Source organism: Grus americana, chromosome 1, assembly GCF_028858705.1.
Source record: "Grus americana isolate bGruAme1 chromosome 1, bGruAme1.mat, whole genome shotgun sequence".
NCBI classification, from domain to species: domain Eukaryota; kingdom Metazoa; phylum Chordata; class Aves; order Gruiformes; family Gruidae; genus Grus; species Grus americana.
The window spans coordinates 98,818,967-98,839,824 of record NC_072852.1 but is presented as its reverse complement, the minus strand read 5'-3'; the positions used below and the strand labels follow the sequence as shown (position 1 = coordinate 98,839,824).

At 42.8% G+C, this 20,858-nt stretch overlaps 1 protein-coding gene across 1 annotated transcript in view; it reads right to left on the bottom strand.

The window, feature by feature from the left end:
* The window catches only part of TMPRSS7 (transmembrane serine protease 7), a 32,383-nt gene extending 25,252 nt beyond the window's left edge, over positions 1-7,131 (bottom strand). The window contains exons 1-3 of the mRNA XM_054817452.1: positions 7,081-7,131; positions 2,516-2,708; positions 1,623-1,753 (exon numbers count right to left, since the gene is read on the bottom strand). Of these exons, the coding sequence (XP_054673427.1) occupies positions 1,623-1,753; positions 2,516-2,708; positions 7,081-7,131 (375 nt within the window). The remainder of the gene's footprint in view (positions 1-1,622; positions 1,754-2,515; positions 2,709-7,080) is intronic.
* Positions 7,132-20,858: the final 13,727 nt, after the last annotated feature.

The following is a 20,858-nucleotide window of genomic DNA, read 5'->3' as shown; positions in this document are numbered from 1 at the left end:
TCCTCCTGTTCAAGGAGGCACACTTCTAAAGCCACAAGGTGGCATGTACCTCAAGCAGTTCAAACCTCATCCTCATGCTTAAAGGTTAAAATTAATGCCCAAGGGACTATAACACAGATTACTTTGAAGCAAAGGTTGTAAAAATCACATTAATATGAGTCCCTAACTTTCAGTGTTTGGCACAGGAAGTTTGAACAATTATTTTAAGGGCCTAAATAAAATGGGTGGAGCTCAATCTTTCTCCAGATTAGGCGACAAGGGATTTTATATATGACTATTACTATCAAAGGGGTAAGGAGACTATCTTGAGAGGTTCTTCCACTACTGCTCGGGGGGTGGGGGGGGTGTGTCTCTAGGCCAGCAGCCATGAACAAAAGGATTTCAAGGAGAGAAAAAAAAAAACCCCTAAGTCCCCCACATCCCTAGTAGCAATTTTAGTCAATAGCGACATCACCACGAAGCAGTTTCAGCAACGCAAAATCCACGGGTGAGCTGAGGCAAAGTTTACAGACAAAAAACAAATTCCAAGTTACTTTCAAGTAGGAGGTGGTGACACTGGCAGGTCACACCTGCTGCTTGTGACATCTCTCCACGATGCGGGACAACGGCAGGACGCTCTGGGACAAGAGCAAGACAGAGGGCTCGCAGCCGGTTAGAGCTGCTCCGTGGAGAGCAGGGGAAGGGCACGTCCTGCCCTGGCTGTCTCTTACCCCTGCCTCAAAGCACTGCAGCCATTAACATGCAGGACCAGGAAGACTGGACTGTCTGCTTTCAAGTCTTGTGATCCAGCTTTTTTTTTTTTTTTGGAGGGAAAACAGGGGGGAAAATATAGCTGGAAAACAGGAACGTGAGTTCATATTATAAGATGACAAAAACTTAGCAATTATTCAAAAATCTCTTGGTTGCATCTGACATTATTTTTTGTTTGTTTGTTTAGCAGTTTCCATACTACTGCTTGAAGCCTTACGTGGACAGTGCTGCATTTCCTGGCATTAATGTCTTTTTCCTCCCTACACCAAATGTCTTTAAAGTCAAATTCCTTTTTAACCAAGATGCCCACTCCTCTCTTCCCACTGTAGAGCAGCCTTAACTGCCTACAACAGAATGCTATTTCTGCTTTGACAGATGCAAGGTGTTTGGGAAGAATAATGGTCCTTAGAATACCTAGCCTCACAAGGAAATGTAAATGTAAATATGTTTGAGATCTCTAGAGTAATTATAGATGCTCTAAGGCAGAAGACTGGCAGCAGATACCACTTTAAATGCAAAAGACTTCATCAGTTTAATGTCTCAAAAGTGGCAATTAAGTTTTGAAGGGCTTTTGTAGAATTCTATTCATAGACCTCGATTGGGGGGGGGAATATGTAAAATTTTTAGTAAATGTAGAAGTCAAACAGACCTTTTCAAAACTCAGTTTGCGATTAACAAGCTGAAAGCAGTCAGTTGCCTCCTACCTCCAGATAGCCACCCTTTGTACATAGCCATCAATTTGGGGGGGGGGGGGCAGAGGGGGAAGGAAAAAAAAAAGCAGACCATCACAGCAGACTCAATGGCACCTGAAAGTCACACGTCTAGTTCACAGCTCCAATCTTTTTGCCAGCCAAGCAGCCCACTCATCTTACCACATGCTGCACATTCTGTGCCACGGAGAGGAATTCTTTTGACTCCTTCTGCCTATATTCTGGAAGAAACTCTATGTTGGCAACACGAAACAGTCCAACAAAATACAATACATCTTTGTTTTCTGCCTGAACTGTGAGAAACAAAGACGACAGTTAGCCTCCATTTTTTTTTTTTTTTTTTTAACAACAATGAGATTTTTTTTCCTGATTAAACTCTAAACCAAATCTACTCGGCCTCACAGTGGAAACTACTACCAAAAGAACACTACATTTTCACAGCCAAACTTTTCTAGATGAGTACCACAATATGAAGGTTAATTGAGCACCTGTTCCCTACACACAAGATAAGATACCACCATACAGATGAACCAGCATAATGAAGGCAATATCAACATCCAGATTCTGGAGCATCCCTAAGGAATCTTAGGCAGTGTTAGCATCAGGGGTCTAAAGAGGAGAACATTGCTTTTACTGCCCAATTAGACACATCTGTATTTTACTCCCCTTTAATTTCTTTAAATCTATTCTGCATGAGACACAAAGGACTTACCTGACCTTCAGCAGGCCAAGAAACACAGCGGAAGTCAAAATTTCTGATGAATCAAGCTCATAGGGACTGTTGGGTCTGTGCAATTAGCTAGCACATAAAAAATGTTTTGCATAACACACACATGCACAGAAAGCCACGCTTCCTAAAGCCAGCAGCTATGCCTGCTCTTATGATTACTTGTTAAGTTTTAACAAAGACACCCAAAAGTCTTTCAGGCCCCCTTTAAATAAGTTCCATGTTTATTTTAGAAACGGCCTTCAGGACAAGAGAGATCTTAAACCCAACTGAAAGCCCTGTTGGGGATAGTGATGTATGAAATTGGCATGAGCTTTCAGAAACTCACCAATGAAAAGCCACAGTAATGTCCAGGTTACAACTCCTAAAATGAGCAGAATCAGGGTAAAGAGAATTATTTTGTTTTGAAAATTCCACAGCAACTTATCTTTTTTCTTCAATTTGCTATGCTTTTTCCTTGCCAGAATCCTCTTTGCCAACTTATCTTCTGCAGCTACCATTTGAACTGAGATGTTGGCTACCTAAAATAAGGTGAAAGACAACAAAAATAATGCATAACATTTCTAACAGCAATTGACTGACCAACAACTAGAAGACATTCCCACGTATATTTTCTCATACTGCATATACACAACTATAACTTAGCAGCAGTTTAAAACTCCAATAAGAAACTAAGCTCCTTTTCTTCCAGACACTTGCAGATACAACACAGAGTCAGTCCCTATTGCATAAGGATGTGACAACGCAACACGCTCTAGGGTAACAGCTCAACATGCAACAGCTACCCGGCATTAACCATATGAATGAATGCTAATATCCTTGTGCATACCTCATTAAAGTAAGTTAGCCCTCTTTAGACCAGAGGGTAGACAACATTGAATTAACTTGCACTGTCTGCAGCTGAGATGTATACACAGACAAGTCCTGCAGAACAGCAGCTTGGTAACGTAACCTAGCAAGGTGTCTCATGACCCAAATCCTTGCTATGTTTATGCAAGTTTGGGGCAGAAGCCATTCATTCCTCCCTTTGTGTGAAGTGGGAGGGAGGGGTTAGCACAATATTCAAATACTCAATCCTTGTTCCAATACCATGGCTTATAGTTTCCCTGCTAAGGAACCAGGAGACAGGTATATGCACACCTTCCAGCTCATGGTCAAATGACACTGCTGTTCCATCTCCTCAAAAAAAAAATTTTAAAAGCTACTTTGTTCTCAGACAAGAACTGTCCCAATACAAATGGGCTCAACCCATTCATTCCACAGAAAAAAAAATCTCTGCTTCCTTTCAGGATGAGGAGCAGTGGATATGGAGAGCCTCCTCCTGCATGTCCAGCTCCCTCCAAGAAGTTCCCTCCAGTGAACAGGAGGACACAGCACAGGTGTTGCTGGGATGCGACCTGGACATCCAGCCCCTTGACAGTTTACTTTGAACTACAGTCCCAGATTTTCTAAAGTTATATTCAAAATATCTCCTGACCATCTTATCTAGGTACAAAAGACAACTATGTGACCATTTCTGCATTTGCAGGAGCAGTTTCTACTTCCTGTAAGTTTGGTCTGTTCTGGAAAGTCTGTACCAGACACTCCCCCAGGCATTTTCCTCTGCAGATGGTAATCAACACATTTAAGCATACGAATAATGTCTATCAGTTGCTGCAGGCACAGCAAGAGCTGTCTGGGGAAGTCTCTGGGATTTCATAAAATTCCCTCTTGGAGATCTCCCATGACAGTCAAATACTTGTTTGGGAGATCAGCTAGAGGTTCAATAATCTTTCTCAAGTCAATTCATTGTCTCATCTCCAAGGTTAGCTGGCAAATTCCTGGAGCACTCAGGGCATTAATGACCAAGTGAACTGGGTACGAACACAGGCATAGCTGTGATACCCAGCTGCACCAGAATTAGAACTATTAAAAAAAACCCCACATCTTGAGCTTCCTCCTTATATCACAAGTATAACATAAATGACATGATATTGCCACATCAGTACGGAACACTCAGGAAAAATATTCCAAAAACATGTTGATGCTAGTAAGAGGGAAGGTCTCAAGAGACTGCCTTAGGAAGTTTGGGTTGTCCATGACTGCAGGTGTTGACAAACATCAGTCAGCAATCAGCAGCAAGAGTTTTAGTGCAAAATCTTCAATGAAGCACAAAACAGACTTTGAGACAAAAAGACCTGGCTCAGGACCTCATATAGACAAAGATAATACTGAACTTTACCATCTGAAGTATAAGGAAAAAACTCTTTTTTTGTTTTTGTCTTCATCTTTGGAATAGCTTAATTCATTTTAAGGGCATTTTCAAAGAGCACGTCCCCCACCTCACAGCTGATTTTGTGTCACTTGTGGGCTAGGACCTACTTTGCAGTATGCCATCTCTCAGCCATGCAAGTCAGGAATCTCTGACAAAGACCAACGATAACTGGCGTATGATTTGCTCAAGGTGCAGATAGCCTCACTCTGCTGGGGGCCACACCGCTGTCCCATCGCCTATGCCTTTCAGTGCCCCCACAGAAATACACCAAAGAGTTCACAACCACACCAGAACAGATGCACGTACAACAGCACAGACCTTGACTTGGGCGGATCTGGCTGTTCCCTACGCTCGGTAGACCCTTCTTACCCTCTGCAGAGCTAAAAGGGGTAGGCAGGGAGGAGAAAGGCTGCAACAAGCTGCCAGGCTATTTACCATCATTTAATTCTTTGAAGCCTCTCAGAAGGTGCACTGCAAGAGTGTGTGGCCTGTTGCAGACTAACTTGTGCGGACACAAGACTCATTTTTCATCCCTACTAACTACATGTCACTTGAGGAGGGAGAAGGCTATTAAAGTCAGGAAGTACTCAGCTAGGAGCTGCACTCTGCGTTATCAATGTGGGATGCTAAGTTTAATACAGTGGCTACAAAAACCTATGTGCTGATGGAGCTTGATGCCCAAGAAATGCCAAGCATAATTACTAGCCATTTGCAAAAGCAGTGCTGTGAAATAGTCCACAATAAATGGTTGTTTCCTTCTGCCCAACACTAGTAGAGCCTCACCTGAAGTATTGAGACCACTTTTGGGCCTATCGGTATAACAGAGATGTTGATAAACAAGAATGATTCCAGGGGAGGGCCACCAAGAGGTGAGGGGCTGGAAGATCTGAAGTACAGCAGAAAGTTGAGAGCCCTGGGGTTGTTTAGCTGGAGACAAGAAGGCAAAGTCAGTGTGAGTAAATCTAAGTATAAATTTCCCTACCTCAAGTGGGTTATGGAGAAGATGGAGCCGCACTTTTCTCACTTATGCACAGTGAAGAGAGCCACGACAGTCACACATGGCAGCAGGGGAAATTCCAGCTGGAGGGTGGTGTATGTGGGTGTGTAGAGAAAAGAAAAAAAAAAGAAGTGGTTTTTAACCATGAGGTCCATGCATTTGAGCTATGCCCAGAGAGGTTGGGAAAACTCTGTCCCTAGAGGTATTTAAAACTCAGTGGAACAAGGCCTTCAGTAAGAGATGTCTGTGTATCACCACAAAGAGGGCATAAGCAACATCATCACAAATATCCTGCCAGTCCTGTAGTCAAATACAATGGCTGGCAACCTTTGACTTCAGAGCTGAGGGTGCTCAAAGATGAGAAGAAAAATGACTAATAAGTAACAGTGAGTAGAGTAATAAGACCTGGTAGCAGACCTTACAATTTCCTCAAGTAAAATGTGAAAACACTGAACAGGAAGATTTCAGACTCATGTCTTCTATCTAGGTAATTAACTGCACTTGTTTTGCATCTTCTCAAGGAGGACTTAATTTGCCTGTCTTCTGTGTTTTTTTAAAAACTTTGAGTACAATTCCGTGTAAGGATGAAAACCAAATCGCCTATTTGTTTAAAGCTCTGATCTGGCACAAAGTTCCCTTATGCACTCAGGCATTCAATAGGACCACTTGAGACCGCCCAATGAATGCTTAGTTCTGACACCTGAAATTTGGGCTACTATGGATCAATGGGGACAGTTGCCGCTTTCATCAATCTTCCCCCAAGAATATTTTATACTTAGTTTTTCCATGTCATTCCTTTTTGTACCTGTAGATCCAGCCAGACATATTTATTCTTAAAAATTAGACACAAAGCTCCTGTCAAGGATCGTTAAAAGACTGCTCAAGATTGACATCACTGGACTGTAAGCATGTACTAGAAACAACTCATGTCTACATTACATCTATTGCAATTATAACCTTATTTCAAAAAAATGCACTTCATGGATCAAGGCTTGCATGACAAAGTTCTCTGATACATGGGATTCATATGAATGTTGAATGCTATTCTCTACATTTAAAATATTTCCCCAGGTTACATTAGTTTACCATAAACATTTTAGAGTATGAAAAAAAAGGCAAAGTTAAGCTGCTCCCTCAACAAAGATCATAACTCTTCATTCAGCTTTCCTCTCTACTGCAACTTAGTTCTTGTATTCTAGAACTGGTTTTCAGTTAAAATTGCCATTTGACTATCACCATACTCTAAATTATTTAATTACTTCTTTGTCATGAGTTAATGCTCATGCAATAATCCCCTTCTGTATTTTCTCGGGGAAGAGCAAAACACTTTACCTATTTCAGTGTTGCCTTTCTTGCCTAGAAAGGTGATTTCTTTTTGGAAAAACGTGCTGCCATGACACCAATATAAGCCTTTCATATTTTCACACTGACATTCCCATTGTTTCAGTTGTCTGAAAATACTCGTTACGAGCAAAGCTGAAGATATATAAACATATGTTGACATTTTCAGATTGAGTTATAAAAGAGAAAGTTATAACAAATCAACTGGGATGTTATGATCTAATTCTCAAGTACTAAACTTAAGAGATCTAACAGTGTCAGGAAGTGTATGAGATCAAGATTGCTTAAGTCACCTACTTACACTTAGTTCATCTTCAGGTTTAGCTGCTGGGTGATCATTTTTTTCATCCATTGCAGCAGAATTAATTTTATTGCTTGTCCCAGCTGAAAAAGAGCCTTGCACCTTTTCCCAGGCACTACTCCTACTTCTGAAGCCAAAGACAGCTAACAGCAATGTCCAGGACCAAGAGAGGCATCAGTTTACTTCGATGAGTTTCCAATTGTAATCTCATCTGCCCTGTTGCTCTTTTGTGAGTATTAGAAGGATGCTATCAAGTAACTTTAGACATCAAAGTCAAACTGAATAAATAGCCTTTTCATAGTCTTTTTAAGCTGAAATAGACTCCAACTTGTTAAAAAGCACAGTGCTAAAATCTATCTGTCATTAAAACTTCACAAAATTAGTTGCCATAAACAAGAAGAGTATCAAGTCAAAAGTAAATGAGAGCAAAATAATGCAGCCAAAAGAAGGAAAATAAATTTAAGCACCTTGAGTAAGAGTGCTGCAAATAGCAGATAACCATTGCAAACCAAGAAGAGCATTTTGACTCTTTTCTAGAATTTTGTAACATACCTTTTGAACACTCAAATGTTGTTATTTTATTATAACCAAGAAATAAGCTGTTCCAGGCAACAGATTTCATATTGTTAAAATAGATCAGGCTTCAAACTGAGAATCCTTTTTGTAATCAGATGCAGGAAGTCACTTGTACCATAACAGCTCCATCCTATTTTCTGTGGCAATTAAATATTTATAGAGGATGTAAAACAGTACTTTCCTCAATGGATGCTAACTATAGAGCTGTCTTTACTGTTAAGTGATTAACAATCTCAATGCCTTCCTTGGGTCAACTTCAGAAATGGCACTGGAGAAACGCCAACTTTTTATTAAAAAAACCCACATTCTATTAATTTATCTTTGAAGATATGAAATCTAGACTAAACATCACAAAAACTTGAGCTACAGTAGTGTAGAGGTACAGAATAGAAAAGATGTAGCCAGACCTCATAACAGGTGAGCTCCTGGTGTGATCTACACTCCGCCGGTGTAACCAGCGATTGACGACCTCAACTACAAGGCAAAAAAAAAATGCTACAGTTAGATAATGTACTTGTAAATGAAAATATTTTCTTGTCTGTGTGTTAGTCTTTGGCTCCTGCCCTGAAGCACAATATTTATGTCCTCAGTCAGTGTTTATTATTTGTTCTAGAACTGCAAGGTATTTTAATCATATGAAGTGGTACTTTAAGCTCTGGGCCTTATTAATGCTTTAGTAGCATAGGAAAATCTACTAATTTATTCCATATTACTGTATATAATTGCTTCCAACGCCCTTTTTTTTTAATTACACATTTTTGGGGGGACTGCCATGGTCTCTTAAAGCGTTCATTCCTGTTCTCCTCCCCCATTGAGCGAATACCGTGCTGCTTGCCTTCGAGATCTTTGTCAGCTGGGGAGGCAGCTTCAAAACACAGCGCTCACATTTATTTTTTCTTCTCCTCGAGCTCTTCCTTAATTTCTGATTCCTGACAATGCTCGACTACGCACCAGAGGCCTCCAATGTAACAAAATAGTTTTGAACAGACAAAATCGTCTTGGAAATTACAGGCAATTGAGTTGTCTTCAAAAATCCAGACATGGCATGTAACTGCCATTGGCAGAGCACATCATCCAAGACGAAGCAGCTGACCGCCCCGCGTAGCGGCCTCCCTGAGCACCGATAGAGCTATTTTGCCTCGCCTATATAGACTGAGAATAGCTTAGTTATTTGTATCCCAATCAATTTAAATTAAAACAAAAAGGCTAAGTGAGCACATCTTTTGGCCACAGCATCTATTTATCAGTCTGTGGCATTTTAAGGACAGACAAGCCCCGCTATTCCGTCAGTTAATGGTTTCGCACCACTCGCCTCTTATTGGGGCCACTAGCTAATTTTACTCTCAATTTCTTTCTTGCTTATGAAACTGGACGGCTAAGTATGGCAGGGAGAAAGGCAAGTAGTATTAACACTGTGTACATGAATCATACTACTAGATTAAATATAACTTGTCAGGAGAATCACAGTGCAAGGAAATCTGCTGCATTTCAAATAAATACTATATTAAAAAGATAAGTTTCCACAATAACGAGGTTGACCCAGTTGAGCTAGCACCGAAGCCAACGATAACACCCTCCGCAGGTGTCAAGTCACAGCAGCACTGCAGCCAAGCAAAGGCAACATTTGTAGCCTTGCAGGTGATGAGACGTGCCGATGTGCAAACTCCCATCCATCAGAGTGCTCGGGCACGTGTCCTTGGATAGGTCAGGCTTGAGCAGAGTTTGACGAGCCAAGTCAAAGCACTTACTCTTACTGGTGAATGTGTCTGTGCTCCTCACTGCAAATCACACTTCAGCTGGTGACCTGGTCCTTAATTGGCGCTGAAAGTGAAAAAAGATGAAACTTACAAGTTCCTTAAGGCTTCAGCTTATAAGCAGTGCTGTCCACAAGGCTAAGACGCCCAGAAGCTGTTGTGATTAATGGATACCCCATCCTCTATCATCAAACACTACGTACCGCATGGAAAGCGAACAGGAAAGCTTTTCTCTTCCCACACAGAAGTCAGTTGCCATAGCGGATGCCCAGCTGAAACAAGGCTACTGTTTAGCGAAGTGAACCAAAGATATTTCACTCGTGTACGCAGGACTGCGGTGTCTCCCCAGGAAACGCTGTGCCCGAGGCCTCCACAAGCCTCATGCCAGCCTGGTCCCAGCGTTTGTCACAAATACATTTCCCTATAAAATGCTAATGTAGTATACTTGTCCTGCCTTTCTTGCATTTTCTTTGCACTTAAGTAGAGAATATCTTTGATAACCTGGAAGAAAACCAGCACTGGAAGTTTAACTCCTTGTCTTCCCTCCTCTATCTTTCAAAAACCTACCCATGCCACTTCCTTTCAGTCTTGACCTTTCATCTCATTTCTATGTCTCTGATCATCTTCTAAGTAGGAGGACAGAACAAAAAAAAGCCTGAAAAAAAAAAAACCAAAACCCTGGAGCTTTTCCTGCCTTCATTACTTCCAGCTGAAAGACTCCAGCAGAGCATTCAGGCCACCTGTGCCACTGTTACCCCTACTCTGTCAGGCCTCAGAGTCCTGTGATGTTGTCATCCAGGCAGTGACAGACTACAGCAAGCATATACAACTTTAAACTGTTAAGGAGCAGAACAGGTTTGGGTTTTTTGGGGGTTTGTTTGTTTGTTTGGGGGTTTTTTTAGTTTTTGTTTTTAAAGCAAGTAACTTGAATTAACCTGCTATTAAACAGTTAGATTATTTGCACTTCCAAGCGTTAAACAAGCTTTTTCATTGTCTGGTGAATTTGAGGTTTCTTTGTTCAGGGGTTATGGGGCAGCTTGACATTCCACCCCCCAGAAGGGACTGACATTGCTGTTGTCATCCCTCACCCACCAAAACTTTTGGTTAAGTAGATTACCCAAAAGACCTGCAGAGGTTAATTCAGGAACTGAAAAAACATACTTGACAGGGAGGGACACCAGGAAGTTAGGCCAGTTAATTTGACAAGGAAAAGTTTAAACAAAGGTATTTTTAGTGTTTGAATTGCATAGCTCTTATTGGCAGGCTCCTCACCAAGGCAAAGTAAATTTTAAGTGCCAGCAGAAGCAGAGCAGTGCAACTAAATAACTTACAAAGAAAATCTGGCATTCAGAATAAAAACCATGCACAAGCACAGACAAACCAGTCGAGATGAACCAGTAGTGAGGGCTGTTAACCATGAATACAACTGACCAAGAATTACACTGACTCCTGTTCACCAACTTGCACGGTCCCCTGTTCAAACTTTTTTTTCCAGAGATGCTCCTGATGTTCTTGCTAGGTCACCACAGTCCCCTCTGACCTTGACATCTTTGAGTACTTGCAGGCAACTGCTCTATCTCAGCTGCAGGGACACTAATCTTCATTAAGGGTTGATCACCAGCTTGAATATCTGCTCATGCCCCTGGGCTAAGTGAAATGAAATAACAGGCAGAAGTTAAAAGGATCTGGACTGATGGAAACAAAAATGAAAGTCTAAATATAAAACTTGTTACTGTGATCCACATAAGCTGCATTTGTTTCTCCTGCCTGTTTCTAGGTTCTGCATTACAGAGATTGTTGTTTGTAGGTCAGTTAGAGCAGCAGGACTTCAAAAGGTTGGATATGGCAGTGTCCTTATGCATTCACTACCACATAATGAAACTGCAAGAACTGAAGAGCTGTTAACAGTAGAGAGCTACAGCCCTGCCTGCTCTGTTTGCAATGTCATCACAAGGCCCTGACTAAAAAAAACAAACAACAACAAAATGTTACCATAGTTTGAACTACAGCTGAGGGCTTTTTTTGTTTTGTTCTTGGCCTTTGTGTCTGCTGTGTGGAAGTTCAGCAGAGAGAAGCACCCTTTCCAGCCCTCGGATCTCCATACAGCCTCAGCTCAAAGAGCTTGTGAACCTTCCTCCAGCACCATCATGTTGTCTGATGGAACTGGATAACATCTCACAGCAACACCACTTGAGCCAGCTCTGTGGACAAAAGCTTTATCTGGAATTTAAATGCTGTATTTTTTTCCACAAGGAGGCCCTACTCCATATTCTTTCAGGCATGTTCAACTCTCCCAATGTTAGACCAAATCACCTCACTGAAACATAAAATGAAGCTGATCAACAGCATTGGAGAAATCAGTCTGATCAGCAATTTGCCAAACTGGAGAAGCCACCTGAGATTTGTTTAAGGATCAGTACTTAAGGGTATCACAGCAAACCGAAGCTGATCACACACGTACAAGTACAGTGCCTAGTAATAGCTGGTCACATAAGCTGCACTTGCATACTGCAGTGAAATTTCAGTATCCTTTGTTGCCTGGAAAGCACGGGATGAGATCCCCACGCTAAATCCTTTGTGTACAGTAACGTCAGAGCCTGCCGAAACCCTGCACTTCCTCCGTGTAAGAGAGGAGAGCTCAACCTCTGTGTGCCTTGACCTCCAGGCACAGGGAGCTCCCTATATCCGCTTCCACGCTGGCTGGTTGTCTTCCTATCTTTTGCCTGTCCTGACTTGTAGTGGATTTATTTTAGCAGGCGAGATAGTGAAACACCATGGGGAGTCTGAGTCAAAAGGAGGGAAGAGCTAATTTAGGATCATCTGAGATGCTGGCAGAGCCACCCTCCTACGAGTTCTTACTGCCATGGCCACAGGGGAAAACTGTATGTACAACATGATCCTATGGTTTAAACGGGTTATAGAAATTGCATTTTTCAATGAGTCTTCGTAATACATTGCATTTCAATGCAGCCTTCCTCCTGAGGATTTTAAAGGACTCCCAAACACCACGATAAGTCTCAGAAGAGCTTTGCATTTGTAATGAATCCCGAGGGAGGAAACGTGATTCATTCTGTAAAACAGCAATAGCCGCAGCCTTTATCTCAAAGGACAAAGTGTAGTTACAAGTGCCCAGCTCTAAGTAATGTTCTATAAAGAGCTATTTTTGGAGTTAATTTTCCTCACTCCAAGGAGCAAAACAGTTTAAAAAAAAATTCCTGTTCTTTTGGAGGACCTGGTTTCCTTTTGATAGACAGACACTCATCCATCTCAGAATAAAGACTTCTAGTGGGAACACTGTCTTTTGTTTCTTCAGATGAGTAGCTCCCGCCGGACAGGAGAACAGCTTATCCCAGAGCAGCAGCTTTGCCTGCGCAGAGGTTGGGTTCTGGAGAGAACGTGTGCGTTTTGCTGTGCATTCAGTCTTATTTTTAGACAGCCAAGTAAACAAGCAAATGCCAGTTCTCTTTAAGCAACGTACATTATCGGTCTCTGCTATGAACAACTTCCTACTAATGCGAATAAAGATCCGCCTTTCCTCTTTCCCAGCCAAGATGACAGGACTTTCACCTTCATTTGCTATATATAGGTTTTAAATTAGCAATGTTAACTGAAAATATACAAACATAGACCAGAGGGACAATTAAAATCTGTGACCCTTGGTGACAGAAGTAGTGATATTGATGACGTTAAGTCTGACTGGTTTATGTTTCCATTTGTAGAGGTCATTCATCTTCTCCCAAACGAGGGGGATCCTCCTTTTTCTAATAGAGCAGCTGGTTCCCCCTCCTCAGGATCCCTTCCACTCTAGTATTTTTCTGAAAACACCTTTTATTCTGTCCATCTTTCCCTTGATTTCATGGGTTATTTTCAAGCTGGTCATCTAGCTAGTGTTCTAAGCCATTTACTTTCTCATCTGCGTTTTTTCCTGAAGACCCATCACATCTACAAAACAGGCAAGTCGGTAGCAGGTAGGAAGTCTTTGCTTTTAGTTTTTCTTTTCTATCAGACCGTATTTCCCTCCCATCCCTCTTTTCAGGTTTAAATAAGGAGTCCAGGAATCAAAAAAAATACCTTTGTTTTCTCTGCCCATTACAGGGAGTTGCATGCATCATCCCCTACCTAATGCCACTGTTATGACCTAATGTCACGACCACTGCAGTTCAGTCCCTTGTAGACTTTGCTGACCACACAGCACTTTGTTTGGGGCTCACATCTCACCACCATGACGTTGCAAGTGAACAAAGAAATCCAGCTGTTTCCAGCCTCCATTTTCCAATTCTAACACTCTAAAAATATCACTGCAAGGAAAGGGTTTGTAGTTTAAAGCACTCTAACTGTGCTCAGCTGGCCTTAATCACACATGTTATACCTACAGCCCAGATTAAACAAACATCATTTTAAGAAGGTTGTCCTACACAGAAAACTAAATCACTCCTTTTATTTCAAAATTATTACAAAGAAGGTAACATTTTCGAAACTCATTGTCTTCAAAACTAACGATTCATTCTAGATGAACGCTAAGGTTTATGATTCATCCCCTTACAGCTAGTACACAGCCTCTTAAAGAAAGCAGTGTTCAGAACTGAAATCTCATTCTTCCGTACCTCCCGCTTTTGTAAGAGGCAGCGTTTATACTTAGTTGAAGGGCATGAGCATCATCACTCCTTCAGTTAAGTGCTCCCTGGGCCCATTTATCTCCAGCTAATAATCCAATTTGCCTGGATGTACTTGACTCCAGTGGGAGTGCAATTCACAGAGCAACTGCAGAAGGTAGCTCTTAAGGGATTCATCATATTACATGGAGACAGACATTTTAAATACAGAACATACTCTGCCAACGTGAGGTTCACTCACGCAGCCTGCTTCAGTGACACTGCAGTGCTACGGCTTGCTTTTATTTCACAACTCCCACTTCAAAAGCAAACAGCACAAAAACTGTTTAATCATTCATGGATTCATTTTACAGAATACAGAGACGGCTGAATCTGGCTGTAAACAATAATTTTCCTTTCGATCCTCCTCCTCCTACACCAAGTATATAAAAAGAAAGAGAAAAAGACATAGAAGTAATAGGGAAAAAGAAAAATAGCCAATTACTACAAATCCACTGTATTTTTTTTTCCTACTTATTTTGACTCAACTGGTTACAGGTGTTTCACATTCAGAAAACACAGAAACCCACCACAGCAATCACCTTCAAATAATACTTCGTATTCTCTCATGAAAGGTTATGGCAATAGCTTGACTTATTAATACACAAAAAATTAAAATCATATCTATTCTAGCCATTATATTTGGCACCTTATAAAACAGCTTAGATTTTGGTAAAGCTTCTGGGGGAAGGATTCACATGATTAAACATTTCACAGCAGGAAGAGAAAATAACTTTTGTTTTTCAGCAAGACCTCCAGGGCTGAGTAAATCCCTAACAAAACACACACTAGGATTTCAGTGGGTCTCCTTTTGAGACCCGAGCACAAATGCTTTTTAATTACATTAAGAACACCTAAAGAGCAGATCTCTGATACAAACAGTGGAGAACTAAACTGAGCACACCGGAGTCTGAAAAATCATTCCCAGGACTCAGGAACTGCAGGTCCATTCCTTAAAACTCCCTACATCGACCTTGGTGGTGGCAGCCAGTGCACCTCAGCGGCGGAGCCTTTTGCAGGCGAGCCAGCCGCCCCCTGCCCCCAGCAGCTCCCGCAAGGGCCACACGCGCTCAGGAGACGGGCGCCTTCGCACAGCCGCGCTCCTACACGCTTCGCTTTCAACCGCGGCCACGCTGCCCCGATTAACGATGGCTCCATCAACATCCAGCAATAAAACGCGCTCAACAACAAACAGCCAAGAAGGATTAACAGCTGCTTTGCTCTGTTCCCAACAGCTCCTGCCAGCGCTGAGCCACTTTAGGGACACTGCCTCAGACCAAAAGCTCCCACAGCAGGAACACCAAGGACACTTCATTGTACACACACAAGCCTGAATTTTATTTACCCCCATCTTGTCCCTCCTCTGGGGAGGCCCAGACCTTTAACTGCAGTTCCTTCATGCAATCTACCAACCAAATCCACCTGTCTAAAGCTCAAACTCTTGCTTTTAAGTAGAAAAAACTTCTCCAGCTGCTACTTGTGTGGGGACCCAGCTGTAGCCCATCTTCCTAAACACCCTTCTGACGTAGGGGGAATCCAAGAAATGCTGCTTTAATTTAACACCACCACCAGAATGGTGGCACAGTGTTTGACTCATCTGAACTGTCATGGCAGATAAGGGAAAATGGTCGCTCCAGAGGATGCCAGGTGATGATCGCTCCTGGCACATGCACAGATTCCCTTGATATTCCACTTGCACCTTCCAAACCGTTACCTGAAGTATTGATTTTTCTTCCTTGCAGCAAAAGCTTTTCTATCCACTTGGAAAACCAATGTTGCCATGGTATCCCAGCACTTTAAAGCCAGACCTGGTGTCCGTTGTGACTGTTTTCCTGCGAGATGGGGAAGTGGGTTTTTTCCCCCTTTTAGCAAGGGCCAAACCCACAAAGACCAGGTCCGGTGCTCAGCAGCTCTGGAGGTGTTAAGGCACATCCATGGGTGGAGAAGGCCCTCCAGCATCTTTAAGAACCTGATCAAAACAACATCTCTTGGGTTGTGTGTTGGAAGGACCTGGAAGCAGCAGAGCTTCCATCTACATTATGTGTGGGAGCTAATACAAAGAAACTTAGTGTGAAATGTTGACTCATAACGACACTAATGCAAAACCTGCTCTTAAAAACGAGCCCTGCTCATTTTTGTCATTCTCTTTTTCCGTGCCTTCACAAGAAATGAGAGAAACAGAACATTTAGCTGATTTTTGTGCAAACACAAAAGCCTTCACCCACCTCACATTTTTATTGACATGATGACAACGCATATCCTTTCTTATAATCCAGTTTGGAAATACCCAGCTGTCATCGGTCTGCCTCAGACACGCTGCGCTGCTTCGAGCCCCTGCAAGCCACGTGCCTGGGGATGGCTGCTCCTTCCCTCTAGTGCTGCCTCTCCTCTCGCCAGGTGACCCTGGCCCTGCAGATCCTCGGACCAGAGCAGAGCTGAGCCTGCTCCTGCGTTCCTTGACATCGCTTCTTGTGAACCCAGACACAAGCATTAACCCTGCTGCACGGTCTGCAGAGCACTGACTCGCTGGAGCATAGGATTTACTCCTGCCCAATAACGGAGTAACATTTCTACCAAAGCGAGCCATTTAACAGAAATTTCATTAGGGAGAAAGGTCACGTCTCTAATTTCCTTTATAAATCAAATAGGACTACAGGCAACTGTATTTCTGCATCTGAGAAATGACATTATAACTTTACTTGAATGTCACAGCATCGTGCGCTGTGCTGTTACATGAATGCTGCAAGATGAGAGCAGAAAAATTTCCTTCCATCCAAGGCTGTGATTTTCCCCCTATAGTAATAAGCTAATATCTTTTTTTTCATCCCCCCTCCCATTTTACCTCATGGTTTTCTATTGCTTGAGCTTAGTCAGAGAACTGTGGTGTTGATATTTTGGAGATTCAGGTGGGAAGAAAAACCTCAGCGAAGTTTAAATGGGTTAATCTGTTTGTTAGAGTGGTGAGAGGCGGCAGCCTATGCATGTTTTCCTAGAAGTCGCTTGTGCTGTCTTCATGCCCATGTCACTCGCCTTTGCTGCAGGACTGCAAGGCCCGCAGAGAGGGAAAACACGTGTTTCCAGTCAAGAGCATACTGTGTGAAAAACACGTGCCGACAAAAATGTCTGTTCCTCCCCCTGCCTCTTTAGGGATCACCTGAAATTTAGGGTGTCACGGATCGTTTGCCTTAGTAGCTTACGCGTGCATTACAAAATCAGCTTTTCTGTTTCTTTTTAAGTTTATAGAAGACAAAATAGCTGGAGGGGGGGCTGTGTACGCACACTCACCTGCAGCCTCTCCCTCCCTGCTCAGGAGCTACCACGGCAGTCGCAGAACGGACTTAGCGTAAATGGCTGAATTTCTTTAATCTGGAGGTGCTCACTTCCTTTCTCGACACATTTAAAGCTTATTTCTAATTAGGAGACATTACCGTATCACTGATCCTATTAATGCCTGAGCTGTTCAAGCCATCACTATTAAGTGAGTATTAGCCCTGCTTTCATAAAAGAGAAACGGGGCAAATCCAAACAATGCAGCCAGAGCCAAATGCAATCAATTACAGACACAGAAATGAACCTCTGACATCCTGAGTCCCCACCCTTCCTCCCTGGTGGCTCTGGTTTGGCCTACGGAGTTAGAAAAACAAGTGAGCTCTGTCTGAATGCTCTGCGGCTGGAGTGCAAACAGCCCACGAGGGCAGCTCGCAGGTGGAAGGGAAGGGTCGGCTGGCGCCCGTTGCTGCCAGCAGCACCTTCTCCTCGCACCCCCACTGAGCACCGGGGATGCTGTTTGGCAGGGGCATGCTGCAAAGTGATTTACTGAAGAGCGAAGCCTCTTTGTGCCGTTCACACTCATTAGTTTTTATTTAAAACATGTCCTGTTATGTTAGGCTAATAGTCCTCAAGCTCCAGCTTAATTGAACTGGCTGAACTTACCATTGACTTTCCATTCACTGAGTTTTCTTTCTGCTCTCCTTATAAATGGGGATAAACTTGGATCCCACGCTCATGTATGTGTTTCTTCCTCACTCACACACCTATTAAGCATCCTTTCAGAAGACTATTAGATGCTACCTTACTGTAAGAAAAAACAAAACCAAAACAAAACAAAAACAACAAAAACCCCCTAAGCAATTGTCCATAATGAGCTCATGGTCTCAAAACTTTCAGGAAAGCAGATAAAAGTCATTCACTGTTCTATGGCCCCGAGCAAACTGAAGGATAAGGGCTGCAATGGTTAAGGTGTTTCTGGTACAGCCTGCTATGATGGGGCTTGCTCTGGTACAGCTGTTGAGGGGGGGAGGGTATTTAGAGCACTTTCTCACAAAAACATTTTATTTTGGTTTTAAGGTGGGATAGCTGACCAAATCACAGCCAGGCTTCAAGAAGGGTTAGAGGCAGCACATGAGGGGTCTTACCTTAGCTCGTACTTGCTGTCAAACTGAGTCCACAGCCTTAAGTGAAACGTTGTTCATCATCTGCGGAGGGAACCCTCCCCTAAGCATTCGAGAGCCCAGTAGCTAAGTGCGGAAACACACGCACACCCCCTCCAAAGCACGCAGTTAAACCATACCCTCCAGTACTTATTAAAAGCTCCTGTATGTCTCTATTCTAACATATAGCAAGGCTTTTACTAGTAACAAAGCAGAAGGTTGTCATAGAAATTAATAAGGCTTCTGGGAGACCTGCCTAAGTGGCTTTGATGCAGTAGAAGCAAACTTCCGAAGGTTTATTGTTAGTATAAGAAAAGTGACAATGTTTCCTGCTAAGTTGGTTACTAAATTAGCCTGGTACTATATTAATTTACTTCTTAGCTTAAGATGTTTCTAAACTTGGCAGTAAGGATGTTTTAACAGGAGGACATTAGTAGGCCAGAGCATGTTAATATTTAATTAATAATAACATTAATATTTCCTTATCCATCATAAGAGAATATGGAAGGACAAGGTTAACCCACAGAATAAAGTATACTTTGCATCATCTTCTGCCAGATATTAACAGCTATCTTAGTTTGATGGTTTAAGGTAACGAAAGCATGTGTTGTGAGCTTGGGGAGGGGTTACCAAAGGTAAGATCCTGGGGATTAGTCTTTCTTCTTGTTGTTGTTCCCACAGTAAACAGGTCCTGTCTCTGCAGCCACAGGGTATAGATTTTCTTTCCTGGAGCACTTAGCTGTTGTCGCTAATACGGTTTGTTAAAATTACCAGGTTGGTGTGGGTTTTTGTTTGGTTGGTTTTTTGGGGTTTTGTTTTTTTTTTTTTCTATGCAAGCACACAACATTTTCTCTAACTTCAGTGAAGCTGTTAGAATGCTAAACCTGATGAAAGCACATTTAATTAGGTAATGTAGCTTTGATGAAAGAACATTTAACTGGAGCATGATCTTTCTGCTGGGATGTGCCCTGTTGCAACAGTCGCAGATGCTGATGGAGCAGGAAGGGCAAGGACCACAGAAAGCAGCCGGGCTCAAGTGCTCTTTCCAAGTAGCCTCTTCTTTTGCCACTGCCAGAGGCAGAGCGCTGGGCTTTGGGCTAGATGGACCGCTGGTCTGCCTGCTCTTCTGAGTCAGCTGGGCTAACGGCTAGGACCTGAATTTGCCCAGAGCCTCTCTGCTGGCTGTAAGGTCAAGGAGAACATTTGACAGAGAAGGAGGGCAGGTGATGCAGGCAGATCCTCTCAGATCTCTTACCTGCAAGGCAGTTCTTCCAGCTCCTCTCACCCAGCCATCTTATCTGCTCTGGCTGTGACTTTCTGTTAGAGGAAGATGGCTGTTGTTCATTCTCACAAAGGTGAAATTTCTGATGGCAGTCATTTGTCTTGCCACCATCCCAGATTTTCTTCTTTTAAAAAGAAAAATTGCTATTTTCTTCATGTTACACCTAATGTAATATCTAAGGGGGGGGAAGTCATGTGTTATACTTTGCACTGATCTAATGCCCCACCACAGCTGAAAGGTGAGCTCCTACCCCAGATGCACCATCTGATGTGGTCATCTGATCCTCTGCTGAGCTAATTCACCTACATAACAGAAGAATAGCCCTAAACAGGTAGTGAACACAAAAAAAGTGCTTGACAAGAGCACAGTGGAGGAGCCAAGATGCCCTGGCAGGTCTAAGAGGAGATACAAGTGGGGGCAGGACCTTTTCAGTGGCGGCTGCTACAGATCCCCTCAGCCCCAACCGTGTAGCGTGACCTTTACATCTCTTCTCGCTTGCTGTGCTCCACGGTGCTTCAGCAAAGCTTGACTGAAGTGGGGAGGTGTTATTCCCATCCCAACAGGGAGGACAGAGATTCATCTGAGCTAGGGGAATCGTCCCTTCAGTTTATTCAGTGGCAGAAACTTTGGAAGCCACGCCAATCTGTGTGTCGCTGGCTCCAGAGCTACTTAGTGGACAACCAGCTGCCACCATGTGTCACTAGGTTCTGACTCAGACAGAAGTCACCCCTACCAGTGTATGTAGGCTCTCAGACAGCTGTCAGAACAGATTGCCCTTCTTTTGTTACCTACCCAGATATTATGTTTTCAGGCCTTCCTGGAAGTCTGTCATGAAATTTAAAAAAAAAAAAAAAAAAAGCCCACAGAGTTCAATTACCACATTTCCTTCCTACTTGCCCGTTGGGAAGAAGTGATTGGGCTTTGCAAGTGAAGCCCGCAGAGATAGGTAACAACAAGAAGAAAACTCTGTGGAGAAAATAGTGTGCATCTCCGAAGTGTACGTGCCATGCAGCCATCAGGCAACCTGCACTGACTAGCTGATGAACCTGCTCTGGTACGCTTCTGCGGCCAGATGACTATGCCA